The 20,320-nt window shown below is 41.0% G+C and overlaps 1 protein-coding gene across 6 annotated transcripts in view; it reads left to right on the forward strand.

The window, feature by feature from the left end:
• LOC134353775 (von Willebrand factor C and EGF domain-containing protein-like) overlaps positions 1 to 20,320 on the forward strand; it is a 383,806-nt gene that overhangs the window by 224,991 nt on the left and 138,495 nt on the right. For 5 of the 6 annotated variants that reach the window (XM_063062138.1, XM_063062137.1, XM_063062139.1 and 2 more), the window contains 5 exons: positions 4,865 to 4,993; positions 8,847 to 8,963; positions 11,976 to 12,101; positions 17,840 to 17,956; positions 19,431 to 19,556. The exons of the other annotated variant lie outside the window; for it this stretch is intronic. In XM_063062138.1, the coding sequence (XP_062918208.1) occupies positions 4,865 to 4,993; positions 8,847 to 8,963; positions 11,976 to 12,101; positions 17,840 to 17,956; positions 19,431 to 19,556 (615 nt within the window). The remainder of the gene's footprint in view (positions 1 to 4,864; positions 4,994 to 8,846; positions 8,964 to 11,975; positions 12,102 to 17,839; positions 17,957 to 19,430; positions 19,557 to 20,320) is intronic. 6 annotated transcript variants of the gene reach the window in all.

The following is a 20,320-nucleotide window of genomic DNA, read 5'->3' on the forward strand; positions in this document are numbered from 1 at the left end:
TTCCATGCCATTGACTTCATCCACCACCCTCCCACACACACAGAGCCAAGCACACATGAATGCAGGTTCACATATCTAGCTGATGAGATGGGTGGACAGCAAAATGACAAACTTCACATCATCTAAAACCTGAATTTGATTCTGGCGTGTTCTAGAGTTACAGTATATCGCAAATGTTAATTTCAATAGCTAACAGTCTTCAAACCTGAACGTAGACTATAGATTGAGTTTAAAATGCAGCCCAGAACAATGGTAGTCTTGGAGCTGCAGACTGGGGTTGTTGCAATGAGAACGGGTGAACCCAAACACAGGGCACTGACGCGGAGGGAGCGTAATCAGAGGAGTGTTTATTAATGGCTGCAGGAAGGCCGGGGAGCGAGGATTAGGTAGAGGAAAGCTGAGGTGTGAGCGAGGCTAGACCAGGGATCGAACCCGAGTTGCTACAGTGAGAACACGGCATTTGACCACTGAGCTAGCGGAGAGTGTAGACGGACGGTGGGACGAGGCAGAGCAGGGATGCGGACAAGGGGATGAGCGTGGCTGGGGGAGAACAACGGGTGGCATGCCATGCTCCTTTTAACACAGAAAGACAGAGTTAACACAGGGAAACAACAGCGCAGAAACAAAACTTAGAATGCACAATTCTAAGAGGCCGAGAGACAGAATTAACACAGGCAAACAGCGCGGGAACAGAATTTAGCATACACAATTCCAATCGGCTGAGAGACAGAGTTAACACAGGCAAACAGCGCGGGAACAGAATTTAGAATACACAATTCTAAGCGGTCAAGAGACAGAGTGAACACAGGCAAACAGCGCGAATGAATGGAAGAGCAGGAGGCAGGCAAAACTTTTCTTGGCACAGGGTGTTACTGGAGCTGAATGGCAAACAGAATACAGGCAGCCAGCAACACTTATCTTGACATGGAGCATTAAATGGAAAGGCAAGCGGCAGGCAATCCTTATCTTGATATAGAGCAGCAAATGGAAAGACAAACGGCAGGTGATACCTATCTTGACATGGAGAGACAGAGTATACAGTTAAACCTTGGTACTGAAGTAAAACTTACAATACACCATTCTAAGCAGCCGGGAATGTGAATTACCATACTGGCTGAAGCAACGGTCTGGCAACAAGTGGATGCAAGCTGGGGTTTTTATGCTGCAGGTTTAGATGAGAGTCAGATGCCACAATCAAGGAGCCCAGGAGAACATGGGGAAAAGGAAATTAGGAGAAAAAGAGGAATTAACGGTCGGGACCGTGACAGGGGTCCAGTGCAAAATAGGAAAGACTCCATCTGACCTGAGATGTCTGCAATTGCATGAATGCAACCCAGAGTGAGTGGGGATTCACATTCATTTTGGGTGTCTAGTGTGTTGATGTGAGGTTGAAGGTGTTTGAGAATTATAGGTAATTCAAAGGAAGCATTGTAGATACATTGTAACTATAGAATTGCCCTGCTGTTTCCTTTGATCTTTAGCATATAAAAATATAATGTATTACCAGATCAGGAAGAATCTTCTAAGAGTGTCTCCGGTATGATGCCTGTTTGTGTGCTGAATAAAGACATCTATATCACCAGCTTCAGTGACTTTGTTCAGTCACATCATTGGTGTCCAACAAATACCGTATCTAGGATGCTTCTCTGCTCCTGGCTTCGTCCCAGGGTCAAGATTCAATTCACTTCTGTACCAAGGGCTCACATAGTTCAGGCTTCAAAGGTAGTGCAGAATGTCTTCTGAGACAATAGATCTGGTGTGCTCTGTTGATTGTCAAACAGCTAATGATCGATGCACCCCCAGAAAATCTCTTCTCAATTAGTCAAGGAGCTGTGAGCCAACCTTATTTGCTTGTTGAATTTTTTTGTAAAGGATGGGCAATAATTGCTGGGCTAATCTGTGACTCCACCATCCTGTGCTGAATGTTTAAAATGTAGGGGGTAAGCCTAGCATGTGACATATCTGAGGATGAACCCAATCATATTGCATAATTTAATAAAAGATGTAGTGTCAGATCAGCAGTTGAAATAAAGAAACATCATACTTATTCTATATGAGAATGAAAGCCTCTTTGAATAAGGGAAATATATTGCAAGGCCATGGAAATACACACTATGAAGGGAGAGCAAATTAATACCTGACAGAACCACCTGGGATATTATTTGCAGGCAAGAAAAGGCACAGAATCAAAGTCTGTGATGTAGCTTTTTTTTTAACAGTACACAGGGCTCTATGAGTTGTTTAAGCTGAGGCAAAAGCATTGCTGTTATACATGCTGTATATTTTATAAACAGTGGATTCCAGTTAACCAGGTCAGTCACTTGTTTGGGACAACTCTTAAAAGAAAAAACTAATCGAGAAAATACAAACAAGAGAGAATCTGCAGATGCAAGAAATCAAAGCAACACACACAAACTGCTGGAGGAACTCAGCAGGCCAGGCAGCATCTATGGAAAAAGAGTACACGTGTGCTTGTGTCATGTTATCCATTTGGGCCAATGGACGTGGATTCAAAAGATGATTTCTGATCATTTTATTTTTTATTTTGTCTTTAAAAATATGCATTTCAAGTCCGTTATCTGCTCTAGGTGTCTGCACTGATTTTGTTCATTTACAGTCAATCAAAAGAACACAGCAATGCACACTGGATGGATCCCGCTATCAAAATGTGTTAGGAACTAATACGCAGTTTTATAGTATTGTAGTAGTATTGGTAGTGTTCTAATTTGTTCTGTATTTCACTTAAATATATAATTTGTTACTCCATTAAATGGTAGTTTGTCTTTTTTTAATCTTTTTAACTATTTCCATGAAACTTCAACTATTTGGGGCAGCCACTTAAATGGGCCAAAATGTACAGTCCAATGCGTCCCAATTAACCAGAATCCTTTGTGTATGTGCAATATATACATACACGTAAAGTATATGCATGTACATATATACTGTATATTTTTATGTATACACCTCCATGGCAGGTGACAGGGTAATTTATTTATGAGTTTGCAGCCATCTCTACTGCTATCTCCATCAGTTAAGTTGGCCAGCCAGGCAGATTAATCTGATGTCGGTAAATCATAGAATTAATGTATCTAATACTGGAGTCCTTGCAAACTCAGCCACGAGCAGTTCCCTACCAGTTAACCATTCCCATGCATTGCTTTGATGCAGATCAAAATCTATGAAAGGACTAAATGTTATTTTGAGATTACTGATAAACTTCGGGATATGGAGATGGTTATAGAGAAACTTCAAAATTCAGCCAAGTTTAGTTCCCAAAGATTTGACCCTGAGAGGAACTCTTGACTATATATTGAATATTTACAATTTGCCTATTTTCACCAATATCAAGCAACACACATCAAAGTTGCTGGTGAACGCAGCAGGCCAGGCAGCATCTGTAGGAAGAGGTGCAGTCGACGTTTCAGGCCGAGACGCTTCGTCAGGACTAACTGAAGGAAGAGTGAGTAAGGGATTTGAAAGTTGGAGGGGGAGGGGGAGGGGGAGATCCAAAATGATAGGAGAAGACAGGAGGGGGAGGGATAGAGCCAAGAGCTGGACAGGTGATAGGCAAAAGGGGATACGAGAGGATCATGTCTTTCTTCCTGGACTTCCTGTCCCATGATCCTCTCGTATCCCCTTTTGCCTATCACCTGTCCAGCTCTTGGGTCTATCCCTCCCCCTCCTGTCTTCTCCTATCATTTTGGATCTCCCCCTCCCCCTCCAACTTTCAAATCCCTTACTCACTCTTCCTTCAGTTAGTCCTGATGAAGGGTCTCAGCCTGAAACGCCGACTGCACCTCTTCCTACAGATGCTGCCTGGCCTGCTGCGTTCACCAGCAACTTTGATGTGTGTTGCTTGAATTTCCAGCATCTGCAGAATTCCTGTTGTTCACCAATATCATGTTGCTTGACTCAACCCACCTCAGATCATCTGCTATCTAAATCTTCATCCTGGTTACATTCAGATTTTGCCATTCTAATATTTTCCAGGCTGCACTATGATATTCTCTTCTTTGTGCACTCAAGTTTACATCCTTGCTGACATCAATTTCTTGTGTTCACTGACCTACATTTGCCCTGAATTCTGAAGCAATAATGCTTTTGAAATGTTTTCAAGAGCATATAGTTTATGCCCTTTGCACAATCCTCTGATTCCAGCTTGAATTTTAATTATCTCTTGATTGATCCTCTGCTTTCAGCTATTAAAGCTTTAAAATTCCCTTCCTAAACTATTTTGCCTTTCTCTTTTCTCCTTCTTTTAGAGCCACATAAGTCTGTCAATATTTTAATCTTTTGAGCTAACATTTTCTTGCATGCTTCAGTGGTAAAATTTGTTAGATGATTCTCCTGCTTTGTAATATGGAGTGTTTCAATATGGAGTAAAAAGCCAGGGTTCACGGGTCAAGCCAGTTGGCTGTTGTATTGAGAAGCCAGTTTGACTCGGATTTGGCACTGAAAGTGCTTTTTAAATTAGAAGGGCTGTGGAGGCTTCTACCTGTTTGAAATAGTGGAGGATAGAAAAGAAGTGCATCTCACCAGGCCATTGAGAGTTGATGTGTTGTGTACTGGTATTCAGCCATACAAGAGAAATTTGCAGGGAGTGCTTGAGAGAAGACATTTCTGAGCATCTGGGCATTTTACTTCCAGCTGATGAACTGGCAATGTCATGATATTTTCTTCCCTAGAGGACATTTGACTGAGCAGGATAAATTGTTGACGATCCTGCTGTTGAATTGACCTCATGGATTTAGGTAATTTGATGTATCTGCTGCCTTGTTGGTTTCCTCTCACATACTCCTGGTATGAGTTTAATCTGGCCTGTACTGTCCCTGCCATTTGTCCATGCAGTTTTCTTTCATTCCAGATGTGAATGAGTGCCGATGGGTTGGGGAGCGCCGGGTGTGCCACCATTCTTGTCACAACACTTTTGGCAGCTACCTCTGCTCCTGCCGTACTGGTTTCCGACTTCAGGCTGACAGGAAGATGTGTGAAGGTAAGAAGGAAGAAAGGATAGAAGAGAAGAGAGCAGACTAGCTCAGATTGAAAGTTTCTTTTCACAGAAAGTCATCTCTGAACAGAAAGTTTGAAGGAGCAAGCAAAAGTTGTGATTTTGTGCTTGAACACAGTAACTATGGTTGAGGCCCCCCACCGAGTATCCATGAGGCAAAATATCAGTGATATCTTTGTGTACATTCATTAATTTTTGCTCCTTTTCCTCTCATGTGTTGGTTATTCACACACCTCCTCTTCTTTCTCTTTCATTCTTTTGCCTCTTGTTTTTACTTTGATCCCTCACACCTCATACTGAGGGCTGGAAAGTTATAGATTCATAAGCAAGCTCATCTGCCTAAATCCCTCAAGGAAGGCAAAAGAGCAAAATGCCATGTGTGCTTATCAAGCAGCCTCAGGATCACTTCAAATACACAACAATTCAAAAGTAGTCAAGATTTGGGTGCAGCAAGCAAGCAGGTGGTTCAATAAGCACAGAGGGCAAGTGGGGAATGCATTAGCAATTGGAATAAAATGACCAGATTAAGAAGGTTGGATCCCTTCATTCGTTTTCCACCAACAGCACCCACTAACCATACTTTACAACAGTTGGTTCACCTCAGTCTCAAAAACCAAGCTAAAAAACACAGAGCAAGTGCAATTACAGGAATAGCATCAGCAGCAGGTGAAAACAAAAGTCTAAAGTGATTTAAGACCATAAGACATTCAAGCAGAATTAGGCCATTCAGCCCATTAGATCTGTTCTTTAACTGTGGCTGATTCATTTTCTCTTTCAACCCCATTATCTTGTCTTCTCCCCGTAACCTTTGATGTCCTTAATAATCATGACCCTATCTTCCTCCACTTTAAATATACCTAAATGATTTGGCCTGAATTCCACAGATTCACCTTCCTCTGGCTAAAGAAATTCTTCCACATCTCTGTACTAAAGGGACATTCTGTGTCCTCTAGTCCTAGGATCTCCCACCATTACAAAACATCCTCTCCACGTTCATTCTATCTTGGTCTTTCACTAGCCAGTAAGTTTCAGTGAGACATCCCCCGCCCCCAGCCCACACTGTTCAGAACTCCAACAAATACAGGTCCAGAGCTATTAAATGTTCCTCATAGGTTAACCCTTTCACTCTTGGGCTCGCCATCATAAACTTCCTCTGGACCATCTCCAATGCCAACACATCTTAGGGAAAACTGCCTCAAGATTTGTAGCTGAATAGCAGGGAGGCTTTGCAACTGCGAGGGGCTTCATTTTTGTCTGGTGAAACCACATAAGTGAACAACAAGAGAGAGCAAGTCAAGCTGGTCTTAAAGTGAGTTTGAGATGGGTGTTCTGGAAAAGAAAGTTAAATAGACCATAAGATAGAAGATCAGAATTGGGCTACTTGGCTATTTTCAAGTCTACTCCACCACTTTATCATGGTTGATTCAATTTTCCTCTCAGCCCCAATCTCCTGCCTTCTCCCTATATCCTTTCATAACCTGATCAATCAAGAAGCTATAAAACTCTGCCTTAAATATACAGTGCATAAAGACTTGGATTCCACAGCTGCCTAGGGCAAAGAATTCCATGGATTGACCACTCACTGGCTAAAGAAATTCCTCCTCATCTCTGTTCTAAAAGGATGACCCTCTATTCTGACGCTGCATCCTCTGGTCTTAGACTCTACCAGCATAAGAAATATTCTCTCCACATCCACTCTATCAAGGCCTTTCACCATTTGATAGATTTCAATGAGGTCACCCCTCATTCTTCTGAATTCTAGTGAATACAAGCCTAGAGCCAAACATTCTTCAACTGACAAGCCATTCAATCCTGGAATCATTTTTGTGAACCTCCTATGAACCCTCTCCAGTTTCAGCATATCATTTCTAAGCCAGAAGCCCAAAACTGCTCACAATACTCCAAGTGAGGCCTCATCAGTGCTTTATAAAGTCTCAACATTACATCCTTACTTTTATATGCTTGTCCTCTTGAAATAAAATTTTAACATTGCATTTTCTTTCCTCAGCACGGACTCAGCCTGCAATTAACCTTTAGGAAATCCTGCACAAGGACTCCCAAGACCCTTTGTGCCTCAGTTTTTAGTATTTTCTCTCCATTTGGAAAATAGTCAACCCTTTTCATTTCTTCTACCAAAGTGCATGACCATAGACTTCCCAACACCGTATTCCATGTATCATTTCCTTGCCCATTCTCCTAATCTGTCTATGTCCTTCTCTACTTCCTCAAAATTACCTGCCCCTCCACCTATCTTCATATTAACTGCAAATGTTGCAATAAAGCTATCAATTCCACCATTCAAATCATTGACATATAACGTAAAAAGAATTGGTCCCAACGCAGGCCCCTGTGGAACACCACTTGACACCGACAGGCAACTAGAAATGGCTCCCTTTATTCCCACTCTTCATCTCCTGCCAATCAGCCACTGCTTTATCAACGCTGGAATTTTTCCTGTAATACCACGGGATTGTAGCTTCTTAAGCAGCCTCATGTGTGGCACCTTGTCAAAGGCCTTCTGAAAATACAAGTACATCAACCAATACTCATTTGTCTACCCTGCTTGTTTTTTTTTTCCAAATAATTCCAACAGATTTGTCTGGCAAGATTTTCCCTTGAGGAAACCATGCTGACTACAGCCCATTTTATCATGTGCCTCCAAGTACTCTAAAACCTCATCCTTAATGATTGACTCCAACACCTTCCCAGCCACTGAGGTCAGACTAATGCCTATAGCTTTCTTTCTTCTCCCTCTCTCCCTTCTTTAAGAGTGGAATGATATTTGTAATTTTCTAGTCTTCCTAAACCATTCCAGAATCCAGTGATTCTTGAAAGATCATTACTAATGGCTCCACAATCTCTTCAGCCACCTGTTTCAGAACCCTGGGGTGTTCGCCATCTGGCCCAGGTAACTTATCTACCTTTAGACCTCAAACAAGAGAAAATTTGCAGATACTCTACCATCAGACCTTTCAGTTTCCTAATAATCTCCTCTCTAGTAAAGGTAACTTCACACACTTCATGACCCCTGACTCCTGGAGCTTCCACCGTACTGTTAGTGTCTTTCACAGTGGAGACTGTTGCAAAATATTTATTCATTTCATCCACTATTTTACTGTCCCCCATTACTACCTCCCCAGCATGATTTTCCTGTGGTCTGATATCCACTCTTGCCTCTCTTTTACACTTTATGTATCTGAAGAAAGTTTTGGTACCCTCTTTAATATTACTGGCTGACCTACTTTCGTATTACATCTTTACCTTCTTAATAACTTTTTAAATGCCTTCTGTTGGTTTTTAAAAGCTTCCCAATCCTCTAACTTCCCAATATTTTTTGCTCTATTATATGCTTTCTCTCTGGCTTTCATGTTGGCTTTGACTTCTCTTCTTAGCCATGGTTGTGTCAACTTTCCTTTAAAATACTTCTTCCTCTTTCAGTAGTATATATTGTGTACCTTCTGAATTGCTTCCAGTAATTCCAGCCATTGCTGTCATCCCTGCCAGTGTTCTTTTCCAGTCAATTCTGGCCAACTCCTCTTTCATGCCTCTGTAATTCTTTTAACTTATGGATGGAGTTAAGCGGTTATTTGGAATAAATTATTCATTGTTTCATTACAGTGTAAATGCAACTTTAACAATGAAAATTCTAACTAATTTTGTGGAGTATTTGAATTATCCAAGAGGTTGGATGTTTTCTTCATAAATTTCCTTTACTGTGCATATTTCTATTGTTGCTTTTACATTTTATTTTCTTTGAAAAGTTTTAATTGCCTCTGTCATTTTAAGTTCCATTTCAGAGGTATTGTACGTGACTTTATCTTTGTTTCCTTACAATTAGATATTGATGAGTGCAAAGAGGATGACTCTCTTTGTGAAAACCATTGCCTCAACGTCATGGGATCATATCAATGTGTCTGTATGGAGGGTTTTCAGATGGTTGAAGGACAGTGCCTAGGTACTTTTATCTATTTTCTTACTCATTTATCCGTTAGTTGCAGTTCTACTCAGTATACTGTTTTGTTATTTATTAAAAATTTTACTCTATCTATTTGTTGCTTCTCAGTTATTGTTTGCCTTGTAATTGGATCAACTAGTGCCACAGTTCCAGCAAAATGAAGTGTAATGGAAAATCGAGGGCCAAGTGCAAGTTGCTTAAAATCCCCTTTTTCACATGAATCTAGCCACCAACGATAATGTTTAACAACTTGGAGTTCTGGGATTTTTAGTCACATATCAGTGGTTTGCTGAACTACCTAATTTCTACTGCTTACTCCAGCTCACCAAAGAGTGCAAATAAGAGACCTCTTCTAACACAAGTCTGCTTCGTTGGTGTATATCACTATGGGTGTAACATGCTTCTGTATTTTATAATAGGGACACTTAAATGAGTTGTTCATTGGCCTATCAATTCAACTTTTCAATGCCTGCTACAGGTCATAAATTAGGGTGTAACTTGAACACAATACTGTATTGTTTATGCTGCAGTTTTTGGAAGTGTTAGAATGAGGCCCCATCTGCTTTCTCAGGTTGAATGTACAAGATTCCATTACATTACTAAAGGAGAACAGTGAAGTTCTCCTGTGGTGTGTCCAAAAATTTGTCCCTCAATTTGGTATCATTAAATAAGCAAATCTGGTTATTTATTTTACTTGCCCTCCAATTAGCTGCTGAATTTATTGTATTACAATGACTATTAAACTTGAAGCCTCCTTAGTTGATTAAAAAATGTACTTTAGGTCATCTTGAAGTCTTGCAAAATATCTACAACCTGACCAAGATTTGATATTAGGACCAACGACTCACCAGTTTAGTGCCAAAGCTGTTTAGAGCATAAGAGAATACAATAGAATTGGAGCACTCAGTCCCTTAAGACTATTATGCCTTTTGGTATGAATATGGCTGCTCTGTCTCAGACATTATCTCCTCTTTCCCATTTACCCATCGCCCATAATTCCCAGCAGAGGCGAGACAGGGGATTGCAAAAGAAATAACCCAGAACCATGAAATATACAAATCATTGTCAATTATTTTTTGAATTAGATACTGCATGCTTATCATAGAAATTAAGCAATAATTGAAAAGTGTATATTTTAATGTACAATGAAGCTTATACAAGCCCCAATGAGGCTTGTTAAATTCAATTTCCTATTGTGTTCTCTGCTACGCCAATTCCTGTTTAAGTTGGCCTACATATCCCAATTGCATTCATACATGCAATAGGAATTGAAAGGCATGAGTATAATTTTGTGTGTGACAGCCAATGCTTAAGTGAGCTTACCGTCCTGTGACGTTTACAGACTGGGATGAATGCTCAGATCAAAGTTAAAGGTTATGGCGTCAAGCATGCATTAATACAGGAGGAAGTTTATTATTTTTATTCCTATCACGATAGATATTTGCTTGCTGCTGACACCCTTTCTCATATAGTTATGTTACAGGTGGGAAATTAGAATGAAAAAGAATCATTGCTCTGAATTTCCTGACAAATTGAGGGAAAAATTCCAAAAAATAAATCAAATTTTTAACACAGTACCTATGGCAAATATACTGTTCTTTATACCTGTTTTCCTTTCTACTGCTACCCATACAATATCAAAGCTAAGTTTGGTCATTCAGCCCATTGATATCTCTCTGCCATTCAATATGGCTGATAGTTTATCAAGCCCATTCTCCTACATTCTTCCTGTAACCTATAACGCCCCTACCAATCAAGAACCTATCAATCTCTGCCTTAAGTATACCCATTGCCTTGGCCTCCACAGCCTTCTGTGGCAACAGAGTCCTCAAAATCACCCTCCTATGGCTGAAGCTATTTCTCCTAATTTCAATTTTAAAGAGACATACCTACATATCGCAGGCTGTGCCCTCAAATCCTAGACAGTCCCTTGAATGGGAACGTACTCTCTGCATTCACTCTCTCCAGGCCTTTCAGATTCTGGTGTGATTCATGGAGATCCCCTCTTATTCTTTTGAAGTTCATCAAGTACAGGCTCGGAGACATCAAAAGGCTTTATCTTCCTGGGATCATTCATTTGAAACTCCTCTAATCCATCTTCAGGGCTAACAAATCTTTGATATGAAGCCCAAGATTGCTGAGAACATTCCAAATACAGTCTGGGCAATGCCCTATGAAAACACAGCAGTACCTCCTCACATTTACATAACAGTCCTCTTGAAATTAATATTAACATTTAATTTGTGTGTCTTTACCCATCCTTCAAGTTAACCTAAAGGAAATATTGAACTGAGACTCCCATGTCTCTTTGTGCCTCTGGGTTTTCCTTGCCATTTAGTCGACACCTCTATTCTTCCTGACACAATGCACAACCCCACACTTGCCCATGCTGTATTCCATCTGCTACTTTTAACCATTCTCCCAACCATTCAAGAACCTATCAATCTTTCAGACTCACTACCTGTTCTTCCAACTATCTTGATACTGTATTGTTATCTCCTTGTATATCTTGCTGAAGTTAAAAATTCATCTGAGTAAGGGCGAAAAGGAAGTAAAGTTTAACTGCAGCAAGGAATTAAATGTAAATTTAATTCTGCAGATTTTGTTCTTTTACTTCAATGAAGCATACAACTGGATTGGTTGCAAAACCCTCAGCCAAATCTACCTTTCTTCTTGTCTAAGGTATTGGTTGGGCCTTTATTAACCTTTTCATATTGAAGTGACATTGGCAGAAAACAAAGATATTCTCTTCACCATGGTTGTTCGTACCAAATGAGATGGGGTGGGTGAACTTCTCATTTCTACTTATTAAGTCTGATGATTTGTGGAATTGTGATCAATGAATGTTGTTTAAAAAATATACACTTTTATTGTGCCTGGTCATGTTGTGAATGTGGCTAACTTATTAAGTCACATCTTAAAAATAACTGCTGAAGTGTGGTCCCTAGTTTTATGCAAAAGAATGACAGCCATTGCTTGATGCTGACTGTTGTGTTCTTGTCATAATTTTAGATATAGATGAGTGTGAAGCAGATGGACATGATCTCTGTGAACACAAGTGCATTAATACAATAGGCAGCTTCAAGTGTACTTGCCCCCTTGGTTATGAGATGCTGGTTGATGGACAGATGTGTGTAGGTATGTGGCTTTTTTTAATTTTCTAATTTATAAAGAACAGATAATGCTTCAATATTATTTCATAAAATTATCAACACAACCACAAAACATCTTTACCTACCAGCCATAGAGAATGTTGTCATCAAGTACATACAGGAGAAAATCTGCAGATGCTGGAGATCCAAAGCAACGCACAGACACAATGCCGGAGGAACTCAGCAGGTCAGGCAGCATCTGTGGAAAAGAGTAAACAGCCGATGTTTCAGGCCGAGAGTCTTCATCAGGACCAGAAAGGAAGGGAAGAAGTCAGAATAAGAGGGTGGGGGGAGGGGAGGGAGAAGTACAAGGTAGCACGTGATAGGTGAAACCAGGAGAGATGGAGGGGTGAAGTAAAGATCTGGGAAGTTGATTGGTAAAAGAGATAAAGGGCAGGTGAAGGGGGAATTTGATAGGAGAAGATAGAAGGTCATGGAAAAAAGGAAAAGAGGGAGGAGCACCAGAGGGAGGTGATGGGCAGATAAGGAGATAAGGTGCAAGAGGAAAATGGGAATGGGGAAAGGTGAGGAGGGGTGGGTCATTAGAAGCCGTCAAATTATTCCTAAGACTAAGAATGTGCTTGCATTAAATAGTCATAGTCATAGTCATAGTCATAGTCATAGTCATACTTTATTGATCCCGGGGGAAATTGGTTTTCATTACAGTTGCACCATAAATAATAAATAGTAATAGAACCATAAATAGTTAATAGTAATATGTAAATTATGCCAGTAAATTATGACATAAGTCCAGGACCAGCCCATTGGCTCAAGGTGTCTGACCCTCCAAGGGAGGAGTTGTAAAGTTTGATGGCCACAGGCAGGAATGACTTCCTATGATGCTCTGTGCTGCATTTCGGTGGAATGAGCCTCTGGCTGAATGTACTCCTGTGCCCACCCAGTACAATATGTAGTGGATGGGAGACATTGGCCAAGATGGCATGCAACTTAGACAGCATCCTCTTTTCAGACACCACCATGAGAGATCCCAGTTCCATCCCCACAACATCACTGGCCTTACGAATGAGCTTGTTGATTCTGTTGGTGTCTGCCACCCTCAGCCTGCTGCCCCAGCACACAACAGCAAACATGATAGCACTGGCCACCACAGACTCGTAGAACATCCTCACCATCGTCTGGCAGATGTTAAAGGTCCTCAGTCTCCTCAGGAAATAGAGGTGGCTCTGACCCTTCTTATAGACAGCCTCAGTGTTCTTTGACCAGTCCAGTTTATTGTCAATTCATATCCCCAGGTATTTGTAATCCTCCACCATGTCCACACTGACCCCCTGGATGGAAACAGGGGTCACCGGTGCCTTAGCTCTTCTCAGGTCTACCACCAGCTCCTTAGTCTTTTTCACATTAAGCTGCAGATAATTCTGCTCACACCATGTGACAAAGTTTCCTACCGTAGTCCTTTCTCTGCAATTTTGAACATAATCTGGAAGGAGTGGACTCGTGAAACTCTTATTTGAAAGTGTAGGAACTGATACAGAGATGTTTGGAGGCGTAGTTTCATTTTTAATCCTTTTTTTTCTCATGTAGTCTGGGATAAACATGTCCTGAATTCTGGGGAATGCAGAAAAAGTTTTGATTTGGCACTCATACTCTCTTTCATTCTGTTTGTAAAGGCATTAAAGCAGGATGCTTGAAATTTGAGAAGTAAATCTGTGTAGAAGAACAGGATAGTCAACATCCAAAGGACTGCATGATCTTTCTGTGTATCACAATTCCTGAGGAGATGGTGGACTGTGCACAGTAGGAGAGGGATTTTAAAAGAAACGAGTAGGGGCAGCTGGGATATTCTGTGTGCTACAGTTCCAGAGGAGACATTGGATTGTGCGCATATGCACTTGGCAAGGACCAATAAAAAGAAATTATATTTAAGCAGAGCAGCCATTGTGGGAGTGGACCAGTGCTGGTGTGGGGAGTTGAGGCTTAGGCAAGAAGAGGCAAAGGCTGTAAGTAGGGTTTTTTATTTAGTTTACTTTCTTTTTCTCTAAATGTGTAGCAAGGACAGTGGGGATGCCAGACAAGGTAGTGGAATGTTCCTCTTGCAGGATTTGGGAGAGTAGGGAGACCTCCCATCTCTCTGATGACTACACTTGCAAGAAGTGCATCCAGCTGCAGCTTCTTACAGACCATGTTATGTAATTGAAGCTGGAATTGGATGAACTCCAGGTAATTCAGGACTTCGAGAATTTGATCAACAGGCCATGCAGGGAGGTAATTAAACCTAAAGTGTAAGACACAAGTAACTAGGTAACCATCAGGAGGGAGAAAGGGGGTAGAAAATCGGACCTGTGGCCATTCTGTTCATAACAGAGGGATACACAGGAGGGTGGGGGGGTGGTCTTTACCTAGCAGAGAAAAGCCACAGCAGTCAGATTTTTGGAACTGAGTATGACTCTGGTTCAGAAGGGAAGAGAGGAGAAGAGGTGAACTACAGGGCAAAAAAATATGGACAGCCTAATTATCGATGGGAAGCGACAAGGGGAGGAAGAGAACAACAATCAGATGAGGCCAGGGCCACATGACTCCAGGATCAAAGAGTCAGGACAAAAAGGATGAGAGAAGAAGAGACAGAGGAGGAGAGACATGCTCGTCTCCAAAATGACAACAATAGGCACAGAAGGAGGAGAGAACAAGAATCCGATCAGGCCAGGGCCGCATGACTCCAGGATTAGAGAGAAAGAACAAATGGTAGAAGAGATGAAGAGACGATGGATGAAAGGGCTGTGTGTCTCCAGAATGACAAAAACAGGCAGAGAAGGAGGAGAGAGGAAGAGACAGAGAAAAGGAAAGATCAACCTGAGAATGTGCGGCAAAGAGTACCCTATTAAATAATGAGCAAAGAGAAGTATATGAATATGTGTGCGACTGCTTGGAAAGGAATCTCTCTTCAATGATTTTCATTGATGCACCAGAAGGAATGGGCAAGACCTTTATCATCAACTTGATCCTCGCTAAAGTTAGGGGAGATGGAGGTGTTGCTTTTGCTGTAGCATCATCAAGTACTGCAGCAACATTGATGCCTGGTGGTAGGACAGCACATTCAAGATTCAAAATACCCCTCAAAGTCAATGAATATGCCCAATAAAAACACCAATACTGCAAATTTACTCCAAAATGCGAGGCTTATTGTCTGGGATGAGTGCCCCATGATTAGGAGGGAGACCTTCGAACCCATGGACCAGACTCTTCGTGATGTTCACGGCAAGAATGAAGCCTTCAGGGGTATTTTAACCATTTGCTGTGGTGATTTCCGTCAGCTTCTAGCAGTTGTGAAACATGGAAATGACGCTGATGTGGAGAATTCATTCGTAAGAAAATCCTACTTATGGAGAAGCTTCATCAAGTTTCAATTGAAGAGAAACGTGATTGAGTGAGGGAAAAGGATGATATTCAGAGTTCTTATTGAATGTTGGAGAAGACATGATTGAGAAAAATGAAAACGATGAAATCGAATTACCTGAAGATATGATTCTGCCAGCAAAAACTATGGAAGAATGCATTGATTTCATCTACCCGACTTTCAACAATCCTGCAGAACTGTTCTCCAGGAATTCTATCTTGGTTCCTCTTAATGAAATGATGCAAAAAATAAACTTCACATGCATTAGACGCTTCCCTGGAATCATGAAAGAATACTGTTCCTTCAATGCCGTAAGTGAAGCAGCTAACACCACTCATTTTCCAACAGAATTCCTTGATTCGGTTGAACTCTCTGTATTGCCACTACATAAACTGGAATTGAAGAGGGGATCTCCCATCATTTCAATGAGGAACTTGGATCCACGAAGGCTTTGCAACAGAACGCAAATGATGTGGAAGAACTGCATGACAATCTCATCATAGCAAAGATAAACATTGGTGCGTTCAAAACCCCAAGAATTACGCTGTTTATCAGAAGGGGAAGATGTCCCTCTTCAGCGGAGCCAGTTCCCGATACAGTCATGCTTTGCTATGACTATACATAAGGCGCAAGGACAAACCATGGAGAATGTGTTGATTTATCTGGAGAAACCGCTATTCCAGCGTGGTCAGCTGTATGTCGCTTTAAACCGGGGAAAAAGAAATGAAAACGTTAGAGTATTCTTGAAGGGTGGCAGATCAACCAGAAATGTTGTCATCAAAAGTGTCCTTCGTTAAACGAGGAGGAGCTATATTTGTCTTGCTACGCGTCTTTCTTCTTTAACAAACTGAGTTTTCCTTCTTTAATTTCCAAAGCACATCACATCAGACTGCACTACCTTTCTCTCAAAGGGTGCCCCAACGGGTCACCTGGTTGTCTAGTTGACATCTATTTACAGAAGTCACGTCATGGTAAAATAGATTACTACACTCCTCAAGAAGTAAGAAGTTCTTTTATTTTGCATGAATCAATGACGACACTTACACAATCAAAGACGTTTATTCTTGATGCTGGGGTCGGAGTATGTCAGAATCTACTGCAGTGAAACTAAATAAAGGTCTTGCTCTATGGGTTGAGAGATGGATTTTCATTGCTTAAGTTCAGTTAAATGTTCTGATTGGTTGGAGCTTGTAGACCACAATTTGCTTTGAGTTGATTTGCTCTACATTTGTAAGTTCATTAAATATACTAACATTATTAAATTTCCCACAGCTGTTCAGGTGAAGTTATAATGATGATCTTTGAGCTTCCTTGAGGCAATTCAGCACCAGTGTCCTTATTTCATAACGTGTTATTTGTCTAAAAGATGTAAACTCAGTGATCACTTTATTAGATTCACCTGTACAAGTGCTTGTTTATACAAATATCTGATCAGCCAATCATGTGGCAGCAATTCAATATGTAAAAAATGCAGGTGGTTCAGTTGTTGTTCAGATCAAATATCAGAATAGGAAAGAAATGTGAGCTAATGACTTTGACTGAAATGATTGTTGGTGCCAGACAAGGTGGTTTAATTATTTCAGAAACTACTGATCTCCTGGGACTTTCATGCACAGTAGTTTCCAGAGTTTACAGAGAATGGTCCGATAAACAAAAGGCATCCAGTGAACCACTGTCCTGTGGGTGGAAATATCATGTTAATAAGAGAGGTCATTGTGTTGGCGCGTGGCCAAGTGGTTAAGGCATTCGTCTAGTGATTTGAAGGTCGCTAGTTCGAGTCTTTGCTGAGGCAGCCTGTGTGTCCTTCAGCAAGGTGCTTAACCACACATTGTTCTGCGATGACACCGGTGCCAAGCTGTATGAGTCCTAATGCCCTTCCCTTGGACAACATCGGTGGCATGGAGAGGGGAGACTTGCAGCATAGGCAACTTCTGGTGTTCCATACAACCTTGCCTAGGCCTGTGCCCTGGAAACCTTCCAAGGCACAAATCCATGGTCTCATGAGACTAACAGATGCCTAAAGAAGGTGAATAGCCACACTAATTTAAGCTGACAGAAGGGCACCAGCAACTCAAGTACCCACTCACTATAACGGTGGTGTGCAGAAGTATATCTCTGAATGCACAACATGTTGAACTGGAACTGCATTGGGCTAGAGCAGCAGAAAACCTCAAACACAAGGTATGTAATAAAGTGGCCGTGGAGTGTGGCTTTACCCATAATAGGGACCATTCTCACTGCTTTAAGTTTGAAAAAGAAGTTAAGAGATGATTATCAACCTTATATTGGATCAAAGCCAGAAAGTGAGAGGTCCGTGACAATATTTTGATATCACCCACCGATAAATTGCTATGACACTTTTATTGCAGATGTGAATGAATGTGAAAAGAGCAATTGCTCCCACATCTGTGTGAATACCTTGGGCAGCTTCCAGTGTTTATGCCCACGTGGTTATACTCGGCACACAGATGGCCACAGCTGTCAAGGTCTGTTATCTTTTTACTTTGAATTGCCGGGGGGTGGGGGGGAGCACGTGGGAGGGGGTGGGTGTGGGTAGTAGAGTTGAGCTAAGTTCTTTTACTAGAGACACAGAATGGTACAGGTCCCTCCAGCTCAATGAGCCCAATCATCCCGTAACCCACCTACTCAACACTAGCCTAATCACAGGACAATTTGCAATGGCCAATTAACCTACTGACCGGTATGTCATTGGACTGTGGGAGGAAACTGAGACACCCAGAGGAAACCACAGCGAGAACATATGAACTCCTCACAGACTGCGATGGAATTGAACGCTGAACTCCAGAACGCCCCAAGCTGTAATAGCGCTAAGCCAACCGTTGTGCTGTCATGGCGCCCACGGTTCTTGGAGGAGAACGTTCTGCAGTCACACTTTTGATGAGAGAGAGAGCTGGGAAGGAATAATGGGTGGTATCTCTGAGTTATGTGGAAACTGCTCTCATTAGAGCAAAGAAAGATTTAGTAGACAATGTTACAAAGACACAACAATGAATCATGTGGCTAGCTTAGCTATTTCCATTTCACTGTATTTCTGCCTTCGCTATCACCAAATAGCTACTTTCTACATCACCTATGGCATCATTTGACGTGAACAAGAGTTTCATACCTACATTTACAAATATGTAAGAAGACCATGATTGTACCTGCCAGCAATCAACAACATGCTGACAATTGCCCTCTGGCCTATATCTAATAGAAGCTGTGTTTGGATGAGGGTCCTAATTGTCATCTTTCTTATAGTTTGTGTGTAAATGTTCAGTGAATCTTCAGTCATTTGTAGTACAGCTGGTGCTTTATTTATTGTAAGTTCTTTGTCTGCTGCCTGTGTCATGTCATAAATTGAACTGTTTCATAGACTCCCTAATCAGTGGTATTTTCTTATCTGTCTACTTTGAGCTGTTTTTCAGTGTAGGACCACCATGACTTCTTTGTTCTTCTTCTCTCTTCCTTTGGTTCTTACTGACAATAGAGTGAGATGGTTACTGTTATGTCACCTAATTAAGCAAGATTTACCTTATTTTTGACTTCTGAAGAAGGTTCTGGACAATGTTATCTCCAGATTCAACAAAGTAAAATAATGAAAAATAGTGCAGATGAAAGAGACGAAGGTTGAAGGAAAGTTACTTGGACTTCAATTGATGAAATATACTCTGAATCAAAACCTGCTGGAAAAGAGGAGATAGAGAAAGCAAAGAAAAATTTGAAATATAATAACTTGCAATGCAATTGTTGACCACAATGATAAGATAAAATTAGAGAACTCAAATGTATCTCAGGAGTAAATTAAAAAAATCTACAGCACTGCTCCGCAGCCGAACATTCACTATGTTATATCACGTTGCAAGCTTCTATTAAAAGAGTTACCCAAGCATGGCAACAGAATGGGATATACTCTTTTTGAGTATTTCATACACATAAATTGATCTTCTTGGTTTTAAGACAACAATGAATGTGCTGCTTCTGAAAATGGCCGATGTGCCCATAACTGCATCAACACATCTGGAAGCTACTACTGCACTTGTCATCCAGGCTATCGGCTCCACTTTGACAGACATTCCTGCATCCGTAAGTCACTTCCTCTCTTGCAACGAATTGCTTCGCTCATAGCTGACAACTGATGTTGTGCATTTAGCTACTGATCCTGCGGTACAGATGCATTGATTGCAATTCTTGCAGAGTATTCCTGCTCTAAGAATTTCAATGCAATGGGATTGGTGAAAAGTCGTTGACATAAACTGATATCTAAATGCACTTTTAGTCCTCAGTAATCAAAGATATTTCCATGAATCTACTGTTCACAGGCTATTATGGTACACTTTATCAATTTTCTGCTGTTTATGTCCTTCAAAAGCTGTATTTTTCGAGTCTTCTTATAAGGTATTTAGTCAACATTTTGACTGATTCTACCTAGCTTTGTTCAATAGACTTTAGCTTTTTGCTTTTACGCTGGCTAGCCTCGAGGAACATTTTCAAGCCTGTTTTGAAGGTGACATTTTCTCCATTGTTTGCATTCCACTTTGTCACTATATTGGGAGGAGATATATTTCAAACTTAGCCTCACCTCAGTTTTAGCTTTACTTCAATTCTTTTCTCTTGTTTTTCTGTTTTAAGTAATAGTCTTGAATCTAGATCGTACATTGCTCTTGGAATGTTTTACAGGTTGGTGATGCCCCCTCATTATTCTCTTCTGCAGTGAAAATACTTAGTTTTATCAGCTGTGTATCAGGTCTTGTAAACCTAATAATCTTAGTTACATTTCTATGTACTTTCTGCAACAGGTTCAAGAACTATGTGCAGTCACCAACTATCGACTTACAAGTAAAGCTAAG

Source organism: Mobula hypostoma, chromosome 11 (genome assembly GCF_963921235.1).
Source record: "Mobula hypostoma chromosome 11, sMobHyp1.1, whole genome shotgun sequence".
NCBI classification, from domain to species: Eukaryota; Metazoa; Chordata; class Chondrichthyes; order Myliobatiformes; family Myliobatidae; genus Mobula; species Mobula hypostoma.